The sequence below is a fragment of the Tasmannia lanceolata genome, unplaced genomic scaffold, assembly GCF_043159265.1.
Source record: "Tasmannia lanceolata isolate RefF3 unplaced genomic scaffold, GAP_Taslan_0.1 ptg000015l, whole genome shotgun sequence".
Lineage (NCBI taxonomy): Eukaryota > Viridiplantae > Streptophyta > Magnoliopsida > Canellales > Winteraceae > Tasmannia > Tasmannia lanceolata.
The window spans coordinates 63423139-63450701 of NW_027518692.1; the positions used below are offsets into that span (position 1 = coordinate 63423139).

The window sequence follows — 27563 nt, forward strand, 5'->3', positions numbered from 1 at the left end:
GAGCGGAAATCTCAGTTACAATGGTTGAGAGAAATCAATGGAGAAACCCAACCTCTCAAATGGCTACTTAGACAAATATCAGCCTCCCGGATGGATCTGATCAATGCAATATAATACATTAAACTGCAAGGCTGTAACAGGTGAATATCTCCAAGGCAGTAGCATCAAAATTAAACTTCCAGTCATATGATATTTGTACATCTAATCGGTAGGAAGGAAACTGATAATCCACATTCCCTCTTCTTAGAAGGAGGCTGACAAAGAGCCCATGCTTTTTAGCCCAATGAAGAGAGAGGGCGGGCCAGGGAGAGAGAGACCGAGTAAGGAGGAGAGCGCAAAGAAGGCTGAAAAACAAGAACACTCATAACATGATTAATTTTTGGGCGATGATAAATTGGCACCTCAAGTCCCCTACTCTGCCTACGGACCCTACCCCTCTTACTAGTGTAACTCCCATGGCATTTCTCAACCACCACAAAATTAAGCTCTTTTAAAATATGAAGGGAAAAAATTGTCACCGCTGCTACGTTTTTTTTTGGCTATCAAAAGTATTGCAGGAATTCCAACTGATCATCAACAGAAAAACAGCTTGAAAAATTCTTCAATGGTCATCGTTTTCCTCTCAAATCAATCAAAACACGATGTTTAAAGTGTTCCAATTCATCCTTGACACATAGATTTCAGATTCATTCCAGACCACCTGCCTCTCAGGGTACAATTTTGCTTTAATCCTCCGACCCAAGCCCCTCCACGGCAAGACCAGAAGGCAAAGAAGAAAACGAAATTCGTCTGTTGGTGGCTAGATGGGTTAGGGTTATCACCGTAACAATGGCGAGTTCCTGGCAGTGGCTCTCTTCTATGATTCCCCAAAAAATGCAAAACATTGTCGCCAGTCAAAACTCTCATATGACCAAAAGCTCTTCATTTATATTCAAGGCTCTGCTGATATTGGCTTCTAAAGAGAAGCTCCTCACCGCATTTGGATATATTAACACACATGACAAACACAGCTTGAGGTTTGCAACCATGATGGCTTCACCTCCATTGTTCTCAAGTCCCTGTATCTTGAAGTGAGTTTTCAGCTTTAGCTTGCATGCTATGTTTTATCATTAAACCGAGGAAATAAAAGGCATCATTAAATGAGAGCTTAAATATAGAAAGGATAAGCTCGATGTTTTTACATACTCTAGGGTCTAATGGCTCAAGGATCTTGTCGTTGAATGTTGTTTGGATCTTCACATTCGGTTCTACCATTCAATTCTTCATAATTGACATTTTCAGAGCTGTCTGCCACCGAGGAACAAGAAAATCCCCAAACTGTAGCACAATTTTCCTCACCTTCATAAAGCACAAGGAACCAAATTAATTTCAGACAAAGTGATTTTATGGATAGAAGTACGAGATATCTCGAGTTCTTAAAATGAATAACACGGAAAATTAAAGAGGAAGCTGCATCGTGCATATTACACTTTGTTCATTATACTCGGTTTTTTTTTTTTTTAAATTGATAAAAATTCTCATTGATACACATTATACTAGTATTTTTTTTAATGCCGTCATACTTTGTTCATTATACTAGTATTACTAACTGTAATATATCTAACAAGACATGGTTTTCCACAAGCCCATAAGTTGCAGGGAGAGAACTGAATTAAAGTGAAAGTGCATTAGCCAATTAAGTCATGAAGTAACAATTTGATGTGTGGAGATCAGTCTTACAGAGTGATGAATAATATTCTAGTGCTATGCAAATTACAACTCCATACTCTCAAGTCTGAATGATAAACTTGACAGGCATTAAAGTCTCAGGCGAGACGTGTAAGACAGGATAAATCCACCATATATAAGATATGTGATATGCAGATAACAGTATAAATAAAATGCGCAAAAAATATTCGAATAAGTCAAGAAAAAAGAAAAAACAATTAGAAAAAAAGACTTAATAAATCATTAGAAATGGGAATACAACATAACCATTCAAACTCAAAGTGTTTATCGAAGCTGTGACATATAACTATGTAATTATCTGTGTTAACCAGTTTTTTTATAATTACTTATCGATTAAATGATATTTGTACTGAGAGTTTTACACGACATATTCTAATTTTCTGATTTTTTATATTAAGTAATTGCGACTTATGGATGCAAGTGTTAATAAATGTCAATCAAGTCAACTTGTGTATAATTATCATCATTCATGACAAGTAATGTGTATAGTGTATGAAGTCAATTACCATTCATGAAGAGTAAAATAATAAATCTACAACCATACCACACCATCAATCATTCATACATATTGCATATTGTATAAGACAAAAGTACCATAATCTATGAAATACGAAATAAGACACATAATGCACATTATCTCTAAAATGCTGTGTACAATCAGAGTAATGCCTCAAATTGTGAGAGTAGCTTGAACCATGTTTTTAAATTTCAACTGAAATTCAAAATTTCGGATTTCGGTCAACACCGAAACCGAAAAGGCCGAAATCCGAAATTGCCAAAATGTACCAAATTTCGGGAATTACGTCAATTTCGGCGAAATTTAATAAAAAAATATTAATTTTTTATTCCTTTACCAAGTTTTAGCCGAAATTACAGAAATTTCGGCCCAAAAAACCGACATTTCGTGTGACTTTACCGAATTTCGGGATTTCAGCTGAAATTTGGGTTTCGGCTGGGTCCGAAATTTATGCCTAAACCGAAATTTCAAACCATGGCTTGAACTATAAAATCGAGTCATTAGCTATTGAGAACTAAAAAGTTGAACACAAAAATAGTCATACGTCACAACTCATCTCTATACGACACCTTCTAGAAGACCCCAGATGTTTGATAGTGCCAACTAACAGTTGGCTTAAACTCAATTTTGACGGGAGAAGCAAAGTCTCTATCATTAAGAATGTTGAAATCCGCAAAGGTAGTACAACGGAGATTATCGAGGACCTTGATGGTAAAATTATTCTGGGTGAAGTTACTGAAAAATGGGTTTCCCCCTTTTTCTTATTAATATTGTTTATCATCATGATTCATAAAAAAAAATACAGCCCAACAGCAGCTGAATGGTATTTTTCGAACCATTGATTCTTGCATGTGAAGAACGGGATAGAAGGGTTAGGATTTGAGGATTTCAAGGGTTAGTTTGGAGAGAGAGAGAGAGAGAGAGAGAGACTCAAATAAGAATTTATTCCGTTTTGGGTTTTTGTCAAAAATGGTTTGTATGTGGTTAGGATGTGGTGCCACATCGGATGAAGCTCAATGGGGGAGACTGTCCATGTCACGTGAACAATAAAAACCCAAGTCGGAAAGACAGAAACTTAGTACATAATATGTAAATAAAAATTCAAACTAGGAAATGCATAAAAATCCAAGGGGTACAGACACTTTATTAAATGTGAACAATTTGAAAAGGCAGCGACAAGATTAGCATGATATATACCACTCAAACTCAGAATATCATCGCAACCATCTGGTGTGCCAAATCTCCGATGCCCTGATGATGAAGCAGCCATAGGCAGATATGGATGGAAGCAGAAACCATTGACCGTATCTACATTTTAGGCAAATCAATAACAGAAAAAAAAGAGTAGGAAGCATGCAAGCAAGTGAAAAACATAGCCACTCCAGGTGTATGAAAACATGCAGGCAAATGAAAAATCTGCAAGCTAATAACTGGTGTAAAAGACTAGCGTACCAGATGCCGCCTGAAAACTTGAAACCCACTGCCCATTTTGAAGGTCGTAAATGTGAACCAGACCATCCTGTTAGAATGCATGCCGAAGTTGCATTAGATGCTCTGGTTATACCATGATACTCGAGGCAAAACTGAGGAAATCAGAAAAAATGTACCTGTCCACCTGTGCCCAGATGCCTACCACACGGTTCAATGTCGAATAATATCCGCTGATTTGTATACTCAGTTGATCTGTATAACCTATGTGTAGGTCCAAATAAAAATTGCAAGCACTTCAAAGCTGTTCGGACCCAATATCCCATAAATGATGTTCAAGTTCCCATTTTTCAGCAAATATTTTTTACTTGTTTCTTCCCCTTTACCTTTTTTATTTTTTCTTGGAAATCTAACAACTTGCATAGATCAAAAGGATAAAACATAAAACTGCATTGTGTATTTATTCAGTCAAACTAACATGCTCAATCCCAAAAGTACGCTGAATATAGTTTTACGATGTCTTACTACTGCAATATCTGAACAAGTTCATGATCGAACAACCAAAATTTGTTTGAAATAATTGAAATTAACTGACTTTAATTTTGGAGAAACCTTGCAAGCAAGGCATGTGTGAAGTACCTCTAAAATATAGAAACCAAACACCGATGAGAAAGAGATTGCTTACTTGTACACAATGCCAGCCGTGTTGCGAATATCCCAGCACAGTATATATGGGTCCTTCAAAGAATTTAGAGTAGCATTAACTATTAGTACGAAATAAAACATATATCTGGCAAGTTATAAAATATATATGCATTAAATAAATAAAATAACTCCCCAGTTCATCAAATATGAACATCTAGTGTAGGGAAAAGACAATCAAATGTGTGCAATATGATGGTGTCCTTGGGAAGTCAAAACTAGTCTTGAACAAAAGATGAACTCATGAATCCATTTTAGAGAATTTAGACAGAGACATAGGCATGTAGTTCACCATTAGGAATCACCATTTGTAAATTTAAATCCTAAATAAAACATACGGCGTCATCATTACAAACCATCTAAGGTACTGATAAAGAACCCTGAAGTTGAACCCTCTCGGCCTTCTCAAACTATCATCTCGAGACATCATCTTAGTATCTAGGCAGAAAGACAACCATCTTATTTGTTTCAGTGTCATGCAACTCTGTATCGTTGAACATGCAGAAAAAATAACCATCTTATTGCCTTTTTTAAGATAGTATTATTTTGATGAATAGAATCAAAATTGAAATTTTGGAAAGTTAAATTGACAATTCCTATTCTTTGGCATGGTTGTCAACAGAAAACAGATGTTGTTTGATGATTTTGATTTCACGCAAAGTTAAGTTGACAATTCCTATGTTGAACCCTCCCGGCCCTCTCAAACTATCATTACAATCTTGTTTGATGGTTTTGATTCCACGCAAATGGAACAAAAAAGATTGCTATGCATCTAAGTACCTTTCTGCCTCCAGTATACAGGTAGTTACCATCCTTCGAGAATAGGACCTGCATACGTAACATGTCATCATCCATGTTTTGCTTGCAAATGTAACGTACTGAGATGAATATCAGCAAAACAATAAATGATAATGCAATCTCACTTACTTGAGTGACCCCTCCCACTTGACCATGTAAAATGTATAAAAGTTCCATATTTTCCTCAGCATAAATTGCGGTAGTCTGACTATAAGAACCCATTGCAAGCATCCCATTATGGCTAGGACTAAAAGCAATGCTAGACAAAATACCTGGAATGAACACCCAAATGGACAGGAAAACAAAAGGATCAACAATCATTATACCATCTAGAGCACTAGATATATGGTTTTGAATTTTCCTACTTGCAACTTTTCCCTTAATCAATCAAAAAGCAAATATTCCACACAAAAAAATGCAAGGAAATGCAACACACAACTCCCTATCATCTTGATTTGGATGTCCTCATGTTGATAACTTTGAAATGGCTAAAATACCAAAAAAGTGATGCCTCCTTTGGGCAGATATCAGAGAGTATCTAGCACTGGATATCATGCAGCATCTCTGGATTGTTTTTTGGATTTAAGGATTAAAGGGGTCTTATCTAGCTGAGATTTCAAGACCTCCAACACATTTTTTAGAATGAAAATAATAAAAGTGCACTAGGGCATTGCTCAAGAAGTGATTTCTTTTCATTGATTGTTCAGGCCTGAATGAGTCTAATTTATCTGCTAGTAGCAGTTAGAAATACTGAAAGGGAAAATATGTTTACTTTTCTACATAAAATTGCGGTTCATACAGCAATTTCCATTCTCCACTTTCATGAACAAACTAATTCATCCATTGCTAATGGCATGCATAAGACTGCTTAACCAACATGTGGGTAAATATCAGTACAAGAAACTCAAAATTACACAGATTGCTAGCACTTGAATACTCTAAAAGAAGGGCAAAAACACTTAGTATTTTCTTCATCGCACCAATCTACACAATTAAGTAACCAGTTCACGAGCAGATACCTGACTGTCCATCTTTGTTGCCTTGAGTAGCTGAATAATGCTCAAAATCTCGGCCAGGCCGATGTATGTCGAACACTCTGATAGACTTATTGTACCCAGCAAATATCCTACCAGATAAGAAGAGTTTGCAGAAAACAAAGAAGCATTCAGAAATAATAAACATGTCATGGAATAATTACCAAAGAAAGAAAGATCACTAAATACTTATCGATTAGAAATCCCAAATAAATAAACAAGCTGGATATAAGAAATGGAAAAAAGTCCCGAATCTCGATCCGTACTGAAACTTTTAAACCTCTTTTTTCCTCCTGAATCGAGAGGAGTCCTTCTTTTTTTTTTGAATGATAATCAAAAGGAGTCCTTACATCTTTATTTGGAGGAAAGACATGATCCCAACCTCATTGGCTCTTTTTCTTGTGATTGGTAAGAATTTTTACTTGTTATCAACTCAGGCGCTATTGTATATGGGAATTATGTTCCATACTTCCATGAACTTTTTTTTCATTCGTCACCTCCAATTTTTTTTTTCAATAAAATAAACATGTTTAGGTTTATTGACTTGGATCAGAAGTTCGACGATTCTTTTTGCCATAGTTTGGTAGAGGCCTATGAAAGTCATGAGATGGAGATTATGTGGCTAGAGATGGCATTCCAAGGTCATTTTTGTATGTTGGGGAGTTTTACCCTGTTTGCTCATCTGTCCTTCTTAACAATAATAAATCTCTTAGTTACCATTAAACTTTTTAAAAAAAATGAAATCTGTGGTAGTATGATTGTGATAGAATGCTTTGAATACAAGAGAGAGGAATGCAATAGCAATTTGAGAGTAGAGTCACAAACATCATAATCCAATAATCACGAGAAGTCAAGATCAACACTCCAAAAGGGACCAAATTGGGATGGTGGAAATCAAGCGACTTCTCATAAAAGCAATACTAAAAAAACAATGCTCTCCATCTGAGTACAGAGATGTGAATTAAATTTTGCGATTGAAGCATCATGATCCATCACAGTAATGGAATCAACACCAAACAATGCATTGTGTGTTGTTTGAGGACAGCCATAATTCTAGATTAAAAAGCCATCAAATTTTCAACATAAAGAACTATGTTTTGCAATGCAATCAATGCCATTGCTTTTTCATCATACTGAATGAAGTCATCCAATTTTCACTAGCAAAAATCCTGACAAGTCACATAAAGATATAAAAGCGAAGGAGTAAAAGAGAAGTCATCCAGACTGATGATAAATACTTAGTTCCAGAAGGGTTAAAAGCAACTGAAAACGCAGCAGTTATTTCGTCCATGGAATCATACGCCCGGTAGGTACAACGCAGCTGTAGTTATCAGTAGAAAAAAATTTAGTGACTAGGCATTTAAATACCAAAACTGCCATCGAATATACATTATTACAGAATATTTCTTTACTATTTTTTGAGAATATTGAAGAAATGGAATATAAAGTCTTTTCAGAATGTTCTCAGAAAGAATGTTTCTTAAATATAGTTGTTTCGTACCTGACCAGCAATGGCATCCCAAAGATGGATAGGATGGTCACGTGTGGTACTTGCAAATACACAGGTAGTTGGGTCTGAAATAACAGCAAGTACTTGACCAGTAAGTTATGATATTAAAGATGACATTCCTACGCTAGTCTAACCACTTCGCTAAAACAAACATATTAATGTCAAAAAAGGACTAAATAATATTATTCAGATCTAAGAAAATTCAATTTGAAGTTGTGGAAGCACCTGATGAATGCATGTATGGGTACCAACAGTAGTCGTACACAGACTCTCCCTCACTCACAAGGAGATTTGAAGCATATGGATCTGCAGATGAAGCTCAAAATTGCATTAAACTCTAAAGAAAGAATTTTTTTAGGAGAATTCAAGAGCAAAAATCCTGCTGAAGTTAGCACCAACTATTCCATCAAGAAAAAGGAAGTGCGAACGAAAATTCAAAATTTATGGACAAAGAGAATTAACTTCTTGGATAACGAGAACATTTTTTTAACAAAGATGGAGACATAAAGCAGCAGTTAGTTTTCAACTTGACAAGCCCTTGTTATTTTTAGTTTCAGTTCTCATTCCTTCATTTTGACACATTAGTTTTCAGTTTTCACATCTGATTCCGACCAATTTTCTCTTTCTATATGAAGACTGACTTCTCTTAGTATTTATTAGTAAGAATCTAAATATTGTTCATGCGGTTTCGGAACAAACCCACCGAAGTTCCTGGATACCTAGATAAATTGCATTGGAAATATTGACATGGTAAAAGAGTAAAAACCAAGAGATATGAATACAAGCAGAAGCAGCCTAAACAGAAACGTAATGTGAACCATTAAAAAGATTTACATGAGATGGGATAAAATCAAGATTCTATGACTGTATAAATAAAGAAATGGTGATAAAGATATGACATATTTAAAGTTTCAACACAGAGACATTCATTTAAGATACTGCATCTTGGCAGGAAGAGAAAATTGTTTGCCGGGGAATATAAATCATCAGTTAAGGAAATTTAAAACTTTGAGTTGAAGAGGATATCCAGTGAGTTATATTCCATAGTCATAGACAGTAGTTCCTCTCTAAGGACCTGTTCGTTTCAGATTATTGCAGCCAATTGCGAGCCCCCAACCAATTATTAGACTCAAAATTAAACCTAATTTTGAGTCCAATAATCAGCTTGGGGCTGACAATCGGTTGTCGCAATCTGAAACGAACAGGTCCTAAGAAGTTACTCAAATGGAGGCTAGGTTTGAAGGAGCAAAAGTCTGTTCTTAAAAACAAAATATGGTGAGTATAATCTTTCTTTTCATCGGGATCTTGACGAAGGCTTAGTCGAGTTGAGTTTACATGGCTTTTTTCACGAAAAAAAGGATGATTCACCTTGATGGTACATGCAGAAGTGCATTCACACAAAGTTGTCCCCTTCAGTCAGTATCATGGACAGAGGCTAATAGTAAGAGTTTAAGACACAGTGTATGATTAACTTAAAATCTCTTTCTATTGCATGTTTTGAAACTTTTGAGTCATGTTTGTGATAAATAGAATTTCAAAATAATCATAACATAAATGCCAACATCACAGACAGAAACAGTATCATCACTTGCAGTCATTATTTAATCAAAGACACTCTGCTATCATTAAACAATATCCTAATAAAGAGATTTGCTAGGGAATCTTATCTCGTGCAAAAGTCAGCTGCAAAATGCCTTTTCCGAGAAATTCCCTACCAAATCCCACTAATAAATAATGACAACCGCATGTATTTCTACATACAACCTAACTTTCAACAGAAAGAACAGGAGTAGCAGTATACCTTCATCAGCGGCAGGCAAGTAAGCATTCTCATTAGTGTCACGATTTTTATCTGGCCTGCGCCAAACAACAATGCGAATTATTAAAATTAACACATTCCTCAATCTTCCATTTTAAAAAAAAAACACATTCCTAAATATCATGAATTTAAATATAGATTGAACACATTGAACAAATGACCAAGACATCAATCTGTTGATAATTTTCAACTTGCTAGCACGAGCTGAAGGCTAAAGCAGATATGATCAGAAATAAGAAGAGAAAATAGCACTGGAAATGTTTTGATAAGCTAGATCAACCTAACAAATAAGAAACTTTTCAATTCCCCTCCTCACAAATAAATATAAATATTGTGATGCATGTTCTTGTTATGTCTCCTTCAATTCTACTGTCTTTAACAAGGGCATTGCTACTAAAACAAGTGAAATACTTACAAATCGAATACGCGAAGCGTGTTATCCTCGGAATTCGTAAGGAAACATGAACCGTCGGGAGACCTACGTCCATAAAGGAAATCAAGCTGCTGGAAAGAAAGAAAGAAAGAAAGAGAAGCAAGAGAGAAGAAGAAGAAGAAATTACCATTTGATGCCTTTGAGAAAATTGTTAGGGTTTGAGGAGTTTCTGAACTGGTGGGAGAAATGGTAAAACCTGTGAGGAGGAATGTCGAATCGAAGCTCAGGCCACTTGTAACCATCTCCGCTTTCCGTGATTTGTGAAACTTGGGTGTCCGACGGAATAGATTGTGCTTCTTCCATTTCTTCTCACATGCTTTTCAGTAGAAAGAGAGAGTCACTTCGGCGGAGAATCGCAGATTGCTTCGCGCTCGCCCCACTGTGTTTTTATGAGTTTTTCTATGGTGTGTGGCCGTATGATCCAGTATTTTTCCACTACATAAGTTGATCCAAACCGTCCATTTGTTGGGCCACCAAAAATCATTTTGATATGATGATCCTAGCCCTTTGATCTATAGAGGAACTGCTCAAACCTCTATGGTTGGGAAGGTTATGACCGTCCAATGAAAATGATTTTGGGGACACGACCTGTTTATTGCAACTCGGGTCGGATAGGTCGGGTTTTCCAAAATCCTAAGAATTAACTCGAGTTGGGTTGGGTCAATTTTTTTACAAGGAAAACCCAATATTCATAAACCGCCCGACCCATCCAACATAGTTTCTTGGGTCAGGTCGGGTTTTCCTTTCTTTTTTTTTCTTTTTTTTTTAGGTAGGATAATGACTTATTTTAAAGATTGTAAAGGTTAAAAAAACAACAACCAAAAGTCTTTAAATTTATGTCATCGAGTGTATAAATTTAAGGACATTATATTTTTCACTTAACAGACCACCTCAATGAAAACAGTTCAATATATTGGAAAAAAAAAATTGCTATGTTATTTAAGAGATATTAAGAAAGTCACAGTACACCCAAGTGAGTCGGGTTTTGGGTTTTTTTCTTTAAACCCAACCCTACCCAAGATTGAGTCGGGTTTTCGAATTTAAAACCAAACCCTACCCAAGACCCATGATTTCTAAACCCGGCCCATGTTATTTTCGGGTCGGTAAAACCCGACCCAAGTTGCACCCCTACTATTTATGTTATAGCCCAACAAATGGAGGGTTTGGATAGCCCATCAGTACTTCTTGAAAAATACTGGACTATACGGCCACACCCACACCATATAAAATCTCTTGTTTTATAATGGAATTTTTTGGAGTGCTTTTCGGAGTTTTTATACGGTGGACGGCCATATTGAATGGAAATGATATATTTGCCCGCCCCCTTTTCTTTCCTTGGCCACCCGTTAGTGTATATACGAGTTATGTAGGGGTGCGACTTGGTCGGGTCGGGTTGAGGCCAACCCTAACCCAATCCCAGATAGCATTCTCTCAACCCTAACCTAACCCAACCCAAGCCTCAGGTTGAGGATGGCCAAACCTAACCCAACACGCTTCTAAATGGGGTTGGGTTGAGTCGGATTGGGTTCGGGTTTATCTAGGGCCAAATAGAAAAATACAAGAAAAATAGCATATTCTTAGAAAATTATGAGAAAATTAGAGGATTGAGGTCGGGTTGCCAAGGCCCCAACCCTAACCCAACCCGAAATTAAATCGGGTTGGCTTTTCCCAACCCAACCCCGGTAACGTTGGTGAATTAGGTGAAGTTACAGATATAGAGAGAGAGAGAGAGGGGGATTCGAACCCTTGGGATTCGGGTTGAGCCCGACCCAAGTTGCACCCCTAGAGTGATGATTAATTGATTACTCTGTTTTACACTAAAAGGGGGTGGCTCATGGAAGAAAAGTGGAGAAATATATTATCTCCCTCCTTTCATCTGGGTTTATGCCGTTAGGGTTTTCCTCTTCTTTCACTATCGAAGAATAAGAAGAAGAAGATGCCGATCGCTGGCCTCCTTCATTTCGACTTCCATTTGCAAACTCAAACGTGCTCTCTCGACGAAGACCGGTGATCTCCTTTTTTTGGTAGGTAAGCTGAGATTGAAAAGGGTGTTTTTCCTATCAAGATTTAAAATCTGTTTGTTCTTTTCATTTCCCCCCTGATTACTTTGAAAGGCAATTTTTAACTGATAGTGCCCTTATCAGTAAGGGTTTGTAGACTTCACTCATTGGCCTCTCGGCCTTAAGATGGATTCAGTTTTCATCCTATCTGAAATGGCAGTCGAGCCCAGACTCTGAGGTATCAAACCACTAGGTCAAAAGCCCCGGGACTACGTAACGCTTTAGGCTAAGCCCTTTAAACATGTCTCATACCGGGCTGGGTCCAAAATCCAAACTAATCTTATACCTAGTGTCACGGTGACACAGTTAGAATTATGACCAGGAAGTGATCCTAGCTGTTCTGTAAACCGCTACTGCTGCTCCAACACCAGCGGGAATGAGTAGATTCAGGAGAAGCTAACGCAAAAGAGAAAGACTCATCTAATAGCGTATATAGCATAGCGTATATAAAGAAATCTCATTGAGTCTTGAAAAGTATGTTGGGAGAAGACGTTTGGTGGGCTCCCCTGTTTAAGAGTGGCTGGTTGGCCCAATCATTTAGGGAGTTGACTCCCGTGACATGGTAGCCCCCGAGGCCCAGCAAGCTTTGTGTAACCTTGGTGGCTTACTGAAGGGCTGTCTGAGGACCTTGCTTGTACGTGTGAAGCACAACAGGAAATCAACTTGCAGTTTGTAGGTATGCTCTTAGGGAGTTTTGGGTGCAGACTGTCAATTTCCCATAGTGATGCTTCAGTTTCTTTGGACGGTAAAGGGGGCCAATGACAATGTATGTTAGTTTGGGTTCTTGCTTGCATTGGACGACATACCAATGCTAACTTTAATTATAACGATGCATCTTCAACGCAATACATCTTGTGGATAGGGCAATCTCTAGGCTTTTCATGAGTTCGTGCCGGGGTGGCTTCGACCGCCCTCACGATGCGCAAGCCTTGCAGATAAGCTCATGGGGCATACTTGCTCCTTGGATGACCAAGCCTTTGGGTTTGGTGGATAAGGACGTAGCGAAGAATGTGTCATTCCTTGGTGGGCTTCAACTATCTGAATGGTCCCTCAATGGAGTGGTGTGAGCACCTAAATCTTTAGCTTGGTAGGGCGGAGAGTGGCTCGACTTGGCCTTGCCTTTAGAAGGTTGTCGCTTCCTTGGCATAGGTCTGTACCTTTGAGCTGCATGGTCGTTAGACTTGGCGGATTGGTGCGTGGCATCATCATGCCTCACATTGGATGGACGTTGCACTTGGTGTGATGGCCCAGTATTTGATGTACTCGTGATGCAAGCTGATCACGAGAGTGGGTTCAAGGTTGAGAATGACAAGAGCAAGCTTAGTAACCTGATGGTCGCTCACAAGTCCATTGGGCATACATGCTCCTTGGATCAAAAGGCATTCTGGTTTGGTGGATCGGGATGTGGCGAACAATGCCTCGTTCCTTGATGGGATTCTGCTATCCGAATGGTCCCTTGATGTGGAAGTGTGAGCGACTAAGTCTTTGGGCTTGGCTGGACCCGGCCTCGCCTCTAGAAGGTTGTTGCTCCCTTGCAGAACTTCAGTCTTGCCAATTGGTTCATGGCATAGGTTTGTGCCTTGAGCTGTCATGTTGTGAGACTTGGAGGATTGGTGCGTAGCATCATCGTGCCTCTCACTGGTTGAACTTTGCACTTGGCATGAGGGCCTGATGTTCGATGGGCTTGTGATGTAGGTTGATCACAAAAGTGGGTTCAAGGTGATGCAGATAGTAGGCCAATAAGTGGCTTATTTTCCTATTAGGATTTATTTCCATGTTATTTAGTTTCTAGGATTCTTATTTACATGTTATTTAGTTTCTGGGATTTTATTTTCCATGTTATTTAGATTTAGGGCTCGAAGGTGGCAAACAAGGGTGAGTGGAGGATCGAAAATTCACCTTCTAAAGAGATCTCACTTGAAGCTTGTGGGTTGCTACTGCAACTGCAAGCTGGCTGATTGGGATGGATGTTGAAGATGGTGGCTGATGGAGTTCTTCAGGGAGCCCTCGGGTTGAGGGAAACCTTGGATCTTTGCTCTGATACCAAATTTGATGTAGGACCGAGAAGAGAAATAGAAAAAAGGGGAGAAAGATAGAAGAAGAAGAGAATAGAAGGAGAAGAATAGGGAACGAAGAGAATAGAAGAAGAAGAAGTAGAAGAGAGGGAAAGAATAGAAGAATAGAAGGAGAAGAGTAGAGGAAGAAAGAAATATGGGGGAGAAGCTCTCAATTCAATCTTTATTCATCAAAACTTAAAATCTCTAATACATGAGGCTTGTTTATAGACATTTGAAATAAAATTCCATGGAAAGTAAATAAAAGCCCTAAATATAAATAACATGGAAAATAATATCCTAGAAACTAAATAACATGGAAATAAACCCTAATAGGCAAATATGACACTTATTGGCCACTTAAACTTGTACTCAAGATGTTTATAGATGGAGGATATACAAAGAAGTTTGAGAAATGGAGATTCAGATCGAGGTACCACATGTAAGCACCCTCTCCGGCTTTTCAAACTTCCCATAATCCTTGTCTGTAAGTGGCTCAATGGGAAAAGTCACTCCACATTCCACAATCAGGTGCAATGTAGGGAGCTCATCAAACAGAGCTATTGTTACAACTCTTCCTCCGTGGTACTCTCCCTCTTACTTTGACAACCCATAGACGCCCAAAACACTTCCAAATGAACAATGCATAGGTAGTGCTTGATATGTCGTTAATGACAAGAAAATTTGGAAAGAGAAAACTGTAATTGGAAGCTTATTTTTTGGTAGGCAAGAGGGGGTAAACAGACCCCAAGTCCCAACTTGAATTTATTAGTAAGTGAAAAAAATGAGAGATTGTACATCTCTACCAGCACAATAATCATGAATCAGCAGGGTTAGCTCAAGACGGGATGGAAGAGAGACCGATGTCCATCCTTTTCCTATAAATAAATCCGTCAAGGTTTGACTTGATTTGGGCGATGATGGCCTTTGGTTTCCATGGGCAAATGTTCACAAAAAGCCATAGGCATGATCATGGAAAACATAGAATGGAGGGTTATCATAGCCTTTTTTTTCTCCAGAACCCTTTGGTTTCTTTCTCAAAAGCCATTCAGAAAATTGATCAAGGCAGAGATAGAAAATAGAATGTCTTTAAGGGATCACTGTTTTGTGCGTAGCTTTTTTCATAAAAACCCTTTTGTTTATTTAGCCCCAAAGATGGAAGATAGTAGAAGCAAAAACAACACTTATGACAGTCGCAACTTGGCCATTCCCTTTTTAACATTCTTTGGATCCTTTCACTTTCCAACCAAAGTTTATTAAGGGTTTTCTCTTGTGGTTAAATAGCCAAGGATGGATCTCCACACCCAGCTTGTGAAGTAGCAGCTGAATAGATGTGGTCAATGGATTTGGAAGTAACTTCGCTAAGGGCACATACAAAGTCTGTGTGGATGCCAATTTTGATGATATGGTTTGCTGTATTTAGTTTTCCTTGAATAACTTTCCATGCTTTAAGGCCATGCGTAGACAAATGCCCATTAAACCAAATATTATCAAGCCAGCTTACCTTATTAGTCTTTTTTTTCCGGATTGCGTCCTGCACACTGGCTAAAGAATATCTTCCATCTGATGTGGGTTTTGATACCTCAAGATCTTTTGAGTTTCGAATAAAATAGCGTCTTGTGGAAGATTTCTAAGGTCGACCCTTCATCAAGGGTCAATGCATTCACTGTAATTAATCGATTGAACTTTCTAACATTTGTTTGACCATAGGGCCATTTGATGCCAGGGGCCTTTCCAGAAATCAATGTCTCCTTTCTCCAATAAGGTAGGGGATCTAGGGGCGTTCAACATCGCGGTGTTGGAGGATACTACGAACACCCCATGAAGCATTGTATGGCACGGAGAGATCCCAAATGGATCTGCCTCTGATATATTTGACGAGCTAAGGACGCATTGTTCCAATCTTCTACACTCTTTATGCCCATCTCCCCTTCCAATTCAGGTTTGTAGATGTCTTCCCAACTGACTGCATGGCCTTTTATCTCTAATTCCAGCCCCTACCAAAGGAAGTATCGGAAGAGGCGCTCAATTTTGCAGATGACTCCTTTTTGTGTGGTTGAAGGCAGCGTGCCAGTAAAAATCTGAAGACCGTTAAGAACTGATGTAATTAGCATGATTCTCCCAACTTGAGATTGATAGCAAGAATTCCAACCTGTCATCTTCTTGATCTTGTCCGCGAGAATCTGACTCCCTCTCTGAGGGCCTAAGCTGTGAGGAACGAACACCCCAGATGCTTTATAGGAATATGCTCCTCCTTCGTGCAAATGGTAAAAGGATCTGATCCTTTCTGAGTTTATCAACATTTGAGAAAAACACCTCTTTTACTGATGATGATCTCCAGCCTGGGACAAGGGTAGAATAAGTGATTGCAATCCATAGTCCCCCGACTGCACTAGCTAAATCCGCTGAAAGACAAGAGCATCAAATTATCAGCAAAAAGGAGATGGTATACTGTAATGTTACCTTTACGTGAGTTTTTAATGTGAATGGCATCCTCGAGGAGAATGGCCGGAGAGCATCGCCATGGTGATACATGAGATGCAAGGGGAGAGACCTGAGCCCATTTGTGCTAGGGATGTAACCCCTTGGAGATACGTTGAGTAGGATTGAAAATTTTTCAGAGTTAATGCATTGTTCAGTCGAATTACACTTTTTTACTGTCAAACGCCTGTAGTTTCATGAAGAAGATGGGGGATGCTTGTTTGACATTTTTGAAAGCTCTTTTTACCATCCACCTTAATGCACATTCACATTTGCTGGTCTGGAATCCTTCTTGTGGAAATTATGAAGTATATCATGGTGAGTAAGATGTTGTCTAAGGTGCCCCTCGATAAACGCCAATTGAAGTGGGTTGATAAGTTCTTCAACTACTCCCTTAAACTGATTCACCAAGATCTTTGATGTGATTTTGTATGGAAAATTGTCCGAGTGAAATGGTCCTGAATTTTTCAGTAGAATTCGCATTTACAGCTCTTGGAATGAGGTTAATGTATGTGTAGTTTACCTCACAGAGCATCTTTCTGTTTTTTTATTACTCTGTCATTTACAATCCCTACTTTATATTTTTCACAATATTACTCCCATGGCTGTTGCACCCAAGTTATGGAAAACATAGAAATATAGTCTAAGACAACATCATAGTTTAGAGTATAAGCTACCCTTCTTAAGCTGAACTTCAATATCATTTGCATGTACGATTATATGCACACTTTTTATAGGTATCCAAAGAGGCCTTACACTGTAGATGCTTGAAGGATGACTTAGCGACAGGTTAAAGGGTGAGCCCTGGAGCCGATGTAAACTCTAATCCATCGATGGAGGTTTTGTGATGTTAGAAAAAATCACATTTGAAATTTGAGTTTGAATTCCAGATAGGACTAACAAATTTAGAAAAAATCATAATCTTGTTGTTTGGATCTAGGGAAAAATGGAAAAAGATTTCGTGGAGAAATCTATTGCATGGAAAATTTCCTTGAAAATAGGGAATTTTTTCAAACATAGAGCAAAGCTTCCATGGAAAATAAGCTAACTAAATGCTGGAAATTCATTTTCCATGGAAAAAATTTCTATACATCCAAATAACTCCTAGTAGGATATGCTCGATTTGATCATATTAAGTTTTCGAAGCAATTTTTTTTCATATATCCTATCTATACCGGCGGTACATGTTATCCATCTATTATTTATGACTACTCTTTTTACACTGCTGAGGGGTGGCTTAAAGAAGAAAAGGGGGCGAATGTATCATTACCCCGACACATATGCCATTCATCTAAAGAGTAAAGACTGCACTCTATCACTTAATCAAATATTTGTCTGGTGCATAAGGTGCGATATGTGTAGGATAAGTGTCAAATTCAAATAGACAACTGGTATTTTAAACCGTGGATATACAGCAAATGATATTTCTACCCCCTCTTAAGAATTTTCACCCCCTTCTAGGGAAATGATACATTCTCCCCTTTTTATTACTTGGGCCACCCACTGGTAGTGTAAAAGGATAGTCATAAAGGCACTGGCCCAGGAAAGAGGGGGTGATTATATCACTATACCTTTTTATTCGTCCTTTTTTTTTTTTTTTGAAAATGCGGGCCCCATTGCTGATAAGGGTCTCTCCTATTTGTTGCCCTTGCCAGTAGGACCCTTGACTTGAGCATTGTACGAGTGCTGAACTCTCTTTGGGACCTACCTCACGGCCAAAACTCACAAGGCAAGGCTTTGAAGCAGGCTACCAGCCTACCGGTGCGGCCAAACAAAAGACCGTGGAAAGTGGAAATGCAGTATCCATATTAAGGGATATGATATTTCCACAGCCTTTCCCAAGTTTTCACCTCTTTTTGTTTATACGTTTCTCGCAAATGACTTTTTTCTGGAAGAAAATGGAAATGCCATTATTTATTCATACTATAAGGGATTTGCTAGCATCTGGCAGAAGGCGAGACGCGGATGGTCTGTTGTTGCATCTGACAGCAGGCACCTCGTGAATGAAGACAAAATCTACTGAAAAGCATACCTTTGTGGCTGCTGACAGATGCAACAGACCAACCGCGAAATGCCTTCTGCGATATGCAACAGCCATCTCGCAGAAGGCATTTCGCGGATGGTCTGTTGCATCTGACAGCATGCCACCTCATGAATGAAGACAGAATCTACTGAAAAGTGTCCTCTGTGGCTGCTGTCAGATGGAATAGACCATCCGCGAAATGCCTTCTGCGATGGAGGCTAGCAAATCCCTTATAATAAATGGGAGAACTTGTCTGTCCCTACAATTATTTAAAACTTTATTAGTCCTCTTTAAGTATTAAGTGCATTTTAAATATAAATATTTTATGGCTATTAAATATCTTATACATGTAATTTTCTCCATAATTATCAAATACCTTATGGATATAAATTTTGTGTGCTAGTAAGTAGCTTAGATTTTTATGCTTGGACTTAATTTTTAACAAAAAAATTTCATAAAAACATGTTTTTTTTTTGCATGTATTATGTTCGCCCATAGCGTGTGCCATTTTCTTCTTTTCAGGAAACGCCAATTAAAAGAGATTAAAAATGCTGAAAATGAAGGTGTAAGAAACCATTCCCACTTCATATTCCAAAAACTCAAAATATGGTTTATTCAAATGTATAAATTTTGTATAGCTAAAAAATACCTTAACTTTTATGCTTGGACTTCATTTTTAACAATAAAAACTATCATAAAAACATGTTTTTTTTTTTTGCATGTATTATGTTCGTCCATACCAAGTTGACAGAGTAAAAAGAGATACGGGCAGACCTTGGGTAGAAACAGTGAGGAAAAACTTGAGGGCTAGGAGCATAATAGAGAACATGACCTTGGATATGAAAGAATATTGGAAGAAAATTAATGATCCATATGTAGACAAACCCAACTAGTGTCATGATTAGACAGTCAATTTGAGCCGGCTAGATCCTTTCACCTTTTTCATGAAAATTTCTAAAGGATTCATCATTCATTAGCAGACCCCAACTAGTTTGGGTCAAAGGCCTAGTTGAGTTGAATTGAGTATCATGTTCACCCATAGCGCGTGTCATTTTCTTCTTTTTAGTAAACGGATAATAAAAGAAGATAGAAATGCTGAAAAATATCATTTCCCACTAAGGCCCTGTTTGTTTTATATTATGACAACCGACTGTGGAGTCCCCAACTGATTATTGGATCAAAAATTGCACTAAATTTGAATCCAATAATGGGTTGGGGACAACACAATCGGTTGTCATAATCTAAAACAAACAGGCTCTAAATATGCCAAAAACTCAAAATATGGTTCATTCATCATCATCAGCTACAGGAAAATTCCAACCATCGCCAACCTCCAAGACATGATCTCCAACTCGCAACAGTGAACATTGCATGGGGGTTGGGCCCCTGAAGGAGACACGGTCCTTGTTCCGCACGTGTGGTGGGGATCTGTGGATCCAGTCAAAGTCAACACTCAAACACCCTGGGGAGTTGACACACGTGCCAAAGGTTGCCACGTGTGAGGTGTCAATTGCTAAGCACGATGACAAAGCTGTTTCCCTAACCACCGAACTAGCTGTCACCTTCTCGAGCGTGACAACTCCACGCCGGTCACGTGAACGTTGCCTATCGGCCGGCCTTACCCACATTACCTTCTATTTCTCATCATTTTTAATCCCATTCCATCTTATTAAAGTCCCCGTGTGTTCTCGGACACTGTTCAAACGTGGGTTCTGTTTCCCTATGCTTTTTATCTGACTCTAATATCTCCATTTTTTATATGGGATATGTTTTTATATTCGCTGCTATAAACAAAAAGCCTAGATAAAATTGGTGATAATTATCGGACTTAATTGATAAGATCAGCTGATAAAAATCAATGGTTGAGATGAATTCATCACATTCTGGCCTAAAATTTTTCAATGAATAATGTACAGAGATATCAGTCAATATATCACATTTTTTAGAACATTATTTGCAAAATCACATTTTTTTACAACTAAAACAGCTAATAGTAGGTGCTATATTGGCAATGTATCATAAGGGTTCTTACATAAAAAATATATGAGCGGGCAAATTTTCAAGTGGGTCTAACAACAGGTTTTGCACTCGGAATCAGTTCTCATAATCTTAAACGAAGAGGGCCTTAGCACTGATCAGTGCAATAGGGTCAAACCCAACCCGTTCATATTGTATATACTAAAAAAACTTCACAAAATTAGACAATTGCGTACAAAAAATACATTTGGATATTTTTTAGGGGAATGTTATTTTCGATATTAACGTTATTCGTTAAGTTTTAAAGGCAAAGAAAGATGTTAAAGGGGGTGAATTTATCCTCAGTGAACCATTCTCACAGAAACCGTTGGTGGGGGGATATCATTTCCCATTATTTATACACCGAACTGTCGTGTATATATCAACAAGCAAATCAATCAATGAGCAGAGCAAAAAGGGTAAGGCCGGCCTCTAGGGGCTAGCGTCGGGGCCTTAGGCTTCTATTCAATAGTTCAATTTTAATAACGTAATAAAAAAGGAAAAAATTGAATAGAAAGGGAAAGGGAAAGGGGCCCCTGTACGAAGGAAGGGAACAGAGTCAACAGACCTTAGTGATAAGGGCGACAAAACCAGAAACCGGAGATGACAAGTCCCACGTGGATTGCTATTCTGCGATTGGATTGGGCCCACATATATTCGTAATGGCTTTCCACGTCATCCTCATAGGGGCTCTTTCCAAATAGAAAAATGAGGCCCAACTGATAGGTCAGGTCAACCTTCATTTTCGAGCCACCTGTCTCGGAGGGAGGTAGGGTCCCACCATTGAAAATTCTATCCTACAGCACCCGGATTCTACGCTCCCACGAAGTGCATGGTAAAGGTGGGCCCTACCAAGCACGAGGAATCCCTCACCGGACACGTGGATTATTTGTCTTCATCCGGAAGTGTAACCTGAGCTGCCTACAGAAGACAAGCCGTTATAATCGGCAGGGCAGGAAGGGGAAAAGAAATAGGCACTCCGTCTAATGGCACCCATTCACTTTATAAAACTCTTTCATAATAGGTTGCTCACAGCTAAATAGATAAATGGAGACCGGAGTGTTAGAAGAAGTGTGACATTATTAAAACAAGTATACGGGTACACAAGTCTTTCTTGATTGACATCTAGACTTGGCAAACGGGTGAGCCCGGCCTGGTTTCACCTGACCCGTAGGGTCCGGGTGAAACTGGCCGGGTAAAAAATGACCTGAAAATTTACAGGTCACTAATTGGTTGACCAGGACCCCACCCGTACCGGCAGTGTGGATCCGTGGGTCATCCGTTTTTTTTAATATTTTTTTTGTTTTTAAAGATTTTTTTTGTTTTTATAGAGATTTGCTAGCTACCTTTGTTAAAGGCTACTTCGTGCTCCTCCGTTACAATTGTATGTGATCAGGGGATGATAGCCATTTATGTTGACTTTTTGGCAGTGCAAACTGCAAAGGATGGCAAAAGCACTTTTCTACAAAGGTGGCTAACAATAATAATCATGCGTGGAGAAAAATTACAGTAAAAAGGCTAAATTATAAAAACTATGAAAAAATTTACCAACAGGCTCTATAGAAAAATTACGGAAAAAAACTACAAAAAAATACGTCAAAATATGAAAACTACGAGAAAAAGGCAAAAAAACGTTGTTTCACTTCTTCTCTACTGGCTCCCAGGGGCATCTGCGCGTTCACCCGGACCGGCCCAATTTTTACGGGCCGCATGGACCCGCGGGTCGTTTTCAAACGGGTCACAAATGAGTGACCCGGACCCGGAAAATACGGCTGGGCCGGGTCGACCCACGGGTCCAGGTCACTTCTTGCCAGGTCTATTGACATCCTTATTTTGGCATAAGAGCAGGCATGTCTTTTTGTCCATCACAAGTAGGCCCATTATACTTGGTTCAACCATTATCGGATGATTGGAGCCCTTGATCAGGGGTGATGCAAAACACCTCGATCTTGTGGACTGAGTCTCTGTTCAGCATGAGCAACTAGGTGATTTGTAACCGATGGGGTCCATCTATGGTGATTTGTAAATGGAAAATCACCCAAATGTAACAATTTAAGCCCATCATATATTCATATTACACAAATCAAGAGCATTTAGACGATATTCCCAACTATAGTTGGCAAAAGTACTAGATAATTAGGGTTTTAAAAGGAAAATGATTTTAAGAACACCAAGGATGGGACGACCCCAACTAGTTTGGGACAAAGGCTTAGTTGAGTTGAGTTGAGGAAGATGGGACGACCTCTGCCTACTCCTGCTTATGCCCTGTTCATTTTGGATATTAAGAATTCATTTCGAGTCCAAAATTGATTGTTGGACTGAAAGAATGCATTCAATTATTAGTTCAATAATCATTTTTTTACTAATCAATAATTGGGTGGGTGCCCAAACCAATCGTACAACTAGACTTCTACCCTGTAGTCCAACATTTTATTTTTATTTTTATGGTGCTGTAATGTTATTGTTGTTTTTCTATTGTTGAATATAGGGGATTTTTCATTTGTATTAACACCGGCGATTAATCAACCATCTGGCTGTTTCATTTAAAGCTGTCATGAATTACTCGCCGATCGCCTTACTACAAGCTTGGGTCTTGTTTATACGGTGTACAAAAAGCGTATTCCTACACCTGCTCTGTTCTGTTACTGTTCGTCCCTGTTACTGATCTGACCAGATTCATGGTTGATGGGTTTTGCAGGTTTTTGGGTAAGGTTGCCTTTGAAAGCTTTCAACGACACAATCCTGAAAGCGTTTTCAGATGAATATGGCCTATTGAAGGAACAGCCTCTGATTGAATTATCTCTATCCTGTCTCCTCTTTACTCTGCCTTGTTTTACGCTTTCTGTAAATTTCGCAGTATATTGTCGCCTTAGCTATAAATATCTGAAAGATAGTTTGGCTGGATTTTTACCCGGGTAAATTCCAATTGGGCAAGCTTCTTTGTTTCTGTTTCTCTCTTTCTATTTTTGAAAACTTTTATGTTGTTTTGCAAGTAAACAGGGTGATTCCGTTTCAAATTTTTTTATTTTAAGGGGAAATATCATTGATTCAGATAAATTATATATGGGTTTTTGAGAGAATTTGATTAGCCTAACTCTCTTCATTCCTTTTGATGCCACTCTTTGCAATTATTTTCTCTAACTTCTTTTCCTCATTATTTAGTGTTAACATTGGGTTTTCCTTTCTCTTATCATCGGATGAAAATGGAATTCATGATTTGAATGGAAATAATGACGTGCAAATAGAGCAAATGGTGAAGTAAGGGAGTTTAATTAACAAAATTGAAGAAACTTAATCGATGAAGAGTACTGAATATTCTACTCCATGCAAAGGTGGGACAAGTTTATAATTAGCTGTTAATTAAATTAAAAGGACTTTTACTGCAATTATTGTCATTATTATTATAAACAAACTGTTTTGCTTTTCTGGCAAAAAGGAGTAAGTTGAAAGGGGGTGGCCTCTGTTGCCGTTTCAGAAATGGCCCATGAGATTTTGGTGAGCAGGATTTCTGGCATGAAATAAGTGTGGGACAGAAAAACCAAAAACTCATTAATTGGGATCATCCAGAGAGAGAGAGAAAGAAAAAAAGGGGCTTCCTAGAACAGGAGCTGTTTTGTACACAGTTGATTGACTCTAAACATTTAAACGACTGCTAAAAACAAGGGTTAATTATCCTAAATGGGCCAAGGTGATGATAATAAAAGCAACACTTCTCTTTCTTCCAATTTCCATGGAATTTTTACCATGAAAAACAGCTCAGTCCCCTCTTCAATTCTGGTTGTTCCATTGCTTATGCCCCGGAGCCCATTTTGGGCATTTGGGACTAAAGTAATTGGAAATAACCCTAGAGTTCAGAAGCTCAATAATGGGTGTGAATTTCACACAGCGAGGTGTTTTGTACTGATTTATCGATGCACCTCGGCTTAGAGCATAATCCATGAGCTTGTCAAAGGTTCCTGATTCGACGATCTTTATCTCAAGAGGACCGATCGACTTGTCTGAAACACGGCCTTGGCGATAAACACTGTTGAGAGATTCTTCGATTGTGAGGCAACAATCCTCGAAAACTGAGGGAGGGACTGGTGTTGCACCGAGGCGGAGCTCCCAGTAGAGAACATAGTGGCCGGGAATGTTCGAAGTGTCTGCGTAGCTTGTGTATTCAATGAGAGGTGCGTCGAATGGCTCGAGATGATTAACCGCATTTTTCACAGCATTTTGCAGCTCTACCTCGTCGGTTTTATCGGAATCAATGCTCAGAACGACATTCTTCCGGCATATGAAGTTGAATTGGGGAGCATTGTTCTTGAATCCGGCGACTCGGAGCACGTCTCCCACTCTATATCGATATAACCCTATAAAATCAAATTAAGAATCGTTAGATAATCAATTTACTGAAAAGACATTTGGGTATACTGGTAGGTAATCTGATTTTACGTATTAAAGGTTCGAGCAAGTTCGAGTCAACTCGTTTTGCTAGAGTCGATTCAGCACGGGCGAGTTTCTAGTTGACATGGATGAGTTTTAGTATAATTTTACTAGAAATTAATTAATTAGTTTTTAGGAATCATTACCAGCGTATGTTGTGACGACTAGCTCGTATTCCTGCCCGAGCTTAACATGGGCGAGATCCACCAAGTCCTGCTGCTCAATCTCGTTCAGCGAGTTGGGTATCGAGATCGAATTGGAGACTCCATTGTTGCGATGCACCGGCAAGAACTCGAAGTAGGCCATGGTGGGAATGAGGGTATATGAAACTTCACTCGGTTTGCAAAGTGGGTTAAGGTTCAGACCAAAATAACACTCGGAAGATGCGTACATGGTGCATACTAGTGGAAGGCCATTGCTATAATAATCAAGAGTTGGAATATATTGAGACATGGTTCCAGTCACAATAACATCGATATACTTGGTATTAGGCCACAACCGAGTTATGATCCCTTGCCATGAATCCTTACCACACTCGCCCTGTATGAAATCAGCTAGTTTTGGATTGGGTTTTAGTATTTTCATGACTGCCTCTCTTACAGAAGTATCTGTAATTTGGGGATCAAGGGTTCCGGCTCGGATATCATTACACAGATGGGTCCAATTCTTCTCGAGGAATCGGATTGCTCGAATGAAACCGGACGCGAAAACGGCTCCTACGCGAAGAACTTCCTTGTTTTGGTAGAGCCCACAAAGCAACTGAGAGTACATGCTTTGGTAAGAATCCGGGCAGAGGATTGTTTCATTTGGGCTTGTGTAGACGTTGAAGGGATCATAAGGCCGGTTCTTGAAATGCCGGCTTTTGTAATAGCTGGTTAGAACAGGACGGGCCACTAATCCACCAGGAGTCTTAGCTTCTGATTTCACAAACAAGAAGTACATTCCTTTGCCTTTGTCTAAACCTGGGACAAACTGGTTCATTACAGGCATGAGAAGGCTATAGAGCAATGATCTCCTCTCTAACTCTTCTTGAATTGTTGGCATCAGCTTTCTCTCCCCGGCCGAAGTACCAGAGCTACATCATTACATACCCATAACAGAGAATTAGTTACCATAAAAAAATGTTTAAGGTGTATAAATGAACTCTAACAGCTTAAGCTTTTGGAGTAAACGGTTGGTTTCACTTGATATCAGAGCGGGTTCAAAACCCAACAAGCTTAGGAGGCTAACCTGGTGAGAAACTCCGAAATGGGGTGGCCGGAAAGAATTGGGGAGGTATCGCCATTGGCGATTCGGTGGATGTCGTGGTGCAAATCCTCGTAAGTGATAACAGGCAATAGTTTCTTGAAGGTCTCGCGGTCTGTTCGACCTTCAAGGCCGTAGCGGTGCAAGTACTCAACATGGGAATTCCTCGAAAGGATTTCAGAGAGAACCCGCTTTTGAACTTCATCGGCGTTGCTCGTGACATCTTCGATGAATTGTAACGCCTTCTTGTTCTTGTCACAAACTCCTCTCTCGGTTGACAAAGGACACTTTGGAGCTTCTGGCATGGTTAAAACAATAGATAGAAGAAAACCGTAAAGAAGAAGATTATGAAGAGAAAATGAAAGAGAATGGAGAGGAAGATGAGAAGGTGGGGCTTTTTTTTATGCTTCTTGCCTTGTAGGGAAAGGAGGGGAAGGTGGATATATATAAGGGAAATGAGGCTGGCTGTAATCCACTTTAGAGTTTCTATACTCCAATAATATGTCTATGTTTATTATTTTAACCTAATCTGCTTTCTCTTTTTTTCTCACTCTCTTTTTTGCTTTCACCTTTCTTAGTTTCACTTTTCTCTTTTGCCTTATTTTCCAAGGAAAACCGGAAAACCGTAAGCAAAGAGGAAAGTGGCGGAGAAAAGGGTGATTTACACCGGCAATTTCCGGTAAACCCGTGTACGTACAAGGGTACTTGCGTGCTTGTACAGCGGATGTCTCTAAAAGAACCGGCAGCCCACCCTTACGTACGTTAAGGATTTTTTTTCCCCGTTCCCGGTAAAAACATTAAAGATTTGGCTGACCGCCGACTCCCGTTCCCCGGTGTCTCTGGGGTTTCGAAATCCGAAACTTCCAGCGCATTGAAACTTGAATAAACGCTATACAGACGGTAATCAAAATTATTTTTTTTTCTTCTTGGGAACCCCCCCCCTGTTTTTTATATTCCCACCCCTATTTTGTGTTAGAAAATAGAAATGTTGTTTGTTGTTAGAAATTGCACGAGTCGAGGAAGCGTTGTAGATGACTAGATGGGTAAATCGGGGTGGAAAATGTAAAAATAAGGGGATGTAAATTGTAATATCATCTCTCTTTTTTCTTTTTTCTTTTTTCTTTTTTCTTTTTTCTATTGCACTTTGCACGTAGTACTATTGTAACTGGAAGCAGATTCCTTGGCAAAAATGCCGACGTTCGGAGGGTGGATGTGGGGATACTGTTTATCGAGAACCCATGAAATTTGGCTACTAATTACTTGCACATCTCCCTCCAAAACACTTCTTAT

At 38.9% G+C, this 27563-nt stretch overlaps 2 protein-coding genes and 2 long non-coding RNA genes across 4 annotated transcripts; 2 read left to right on the forward strand and 2 right to left on the reverse strand.

The window, feature by feature from the left end:
* Positions 1 to 477: 477 nt before the first annotated feature.
* LOC143892974 (Transducin/WD40 repeat-like superfamily protein) lies at positions 478 to 10340 on the reverse strand. The gene is made up of 15 exons (XM_077397893.1): positions 10097 to 10340; positions 9952 to 10014; positions 9519 to 9574; positions 7943 to 8023; positions 7709 to 7782; positions 7446 to 7528; positions 6193 to 6299; positions 5303 to 5445; positions 5156 to 5203; positions 4359 to 4411; positions 3853 to 3937; positions 3698 to 3764; positions 3443 to 3553; positions 1186 to 1338; positions 478 to 1114 (listed from the first exon to the last, which is right to left on the reverse strand). Exons 1-14 carry the CDS (start codon positions 10270 to 10272, stop codon positions 1202 to 1204), a joined length of 1284 nt encoding a protein of 427 aa, XP_077254008.1. The 5' UTR covers positions 10273 to 10340; the 3' UTR covers positions 478 to 1114; positions 1186 to 1201.
* Positions 10341 to 11685: 1345 nt separating this feature from the next.
* LOC143892975 (uncharacterized) lies at positions 11686 to 17071 on the forward strand. Its single transcript, XR_013255669.1, has 2 exons — positions 11686 to 11993; positions 15810 to 17071. It is a non-coding gene; the product is annotated as an uncharacterized LOC143892975 (long non-coding RNA).
* Positions 17072 to 22949: 5878 nt separating this feature from the next.
* On the forward strand, positions 22950 to 23683 carry LOC143892436 (uncharacterized). Its single transcript, XR_013255494.1, has 2 exons — positions 22950 to 23209; positions 23302 to 23683. It is a non-coding gene; the product is annotated as an uncharacterized LOC143892436 (long non-coding RNA).
* Positions 23684 to 24130: 447 nt separating this feature from the next.
* On the reverse strand, positions 24131 to 26710 carry LOC143846513 (indole-3-acetic acid-amido synthetase GH3.6-like). The gene is made up of 3 exons (XM_077354963.1): positions 26259 to 26710; positions 25175 to 26103; positions 24131 to 24955 (listed from the first exon to the last, which is right to left on the reverse strand). Exons 1-3 carry the CDS (start codon positions 26576 to 26578, stop codon positions 24372 to 24374), a joined length of 1833 nt encoding a protein of 610 aa, XP_077211078.1. The 5' UTR covers positions 26579 to 26710; the 3' UTR covers positions 24131 to 24371.
* Positions 26711 to 27563: the final 853 nt, after the last annotated feature.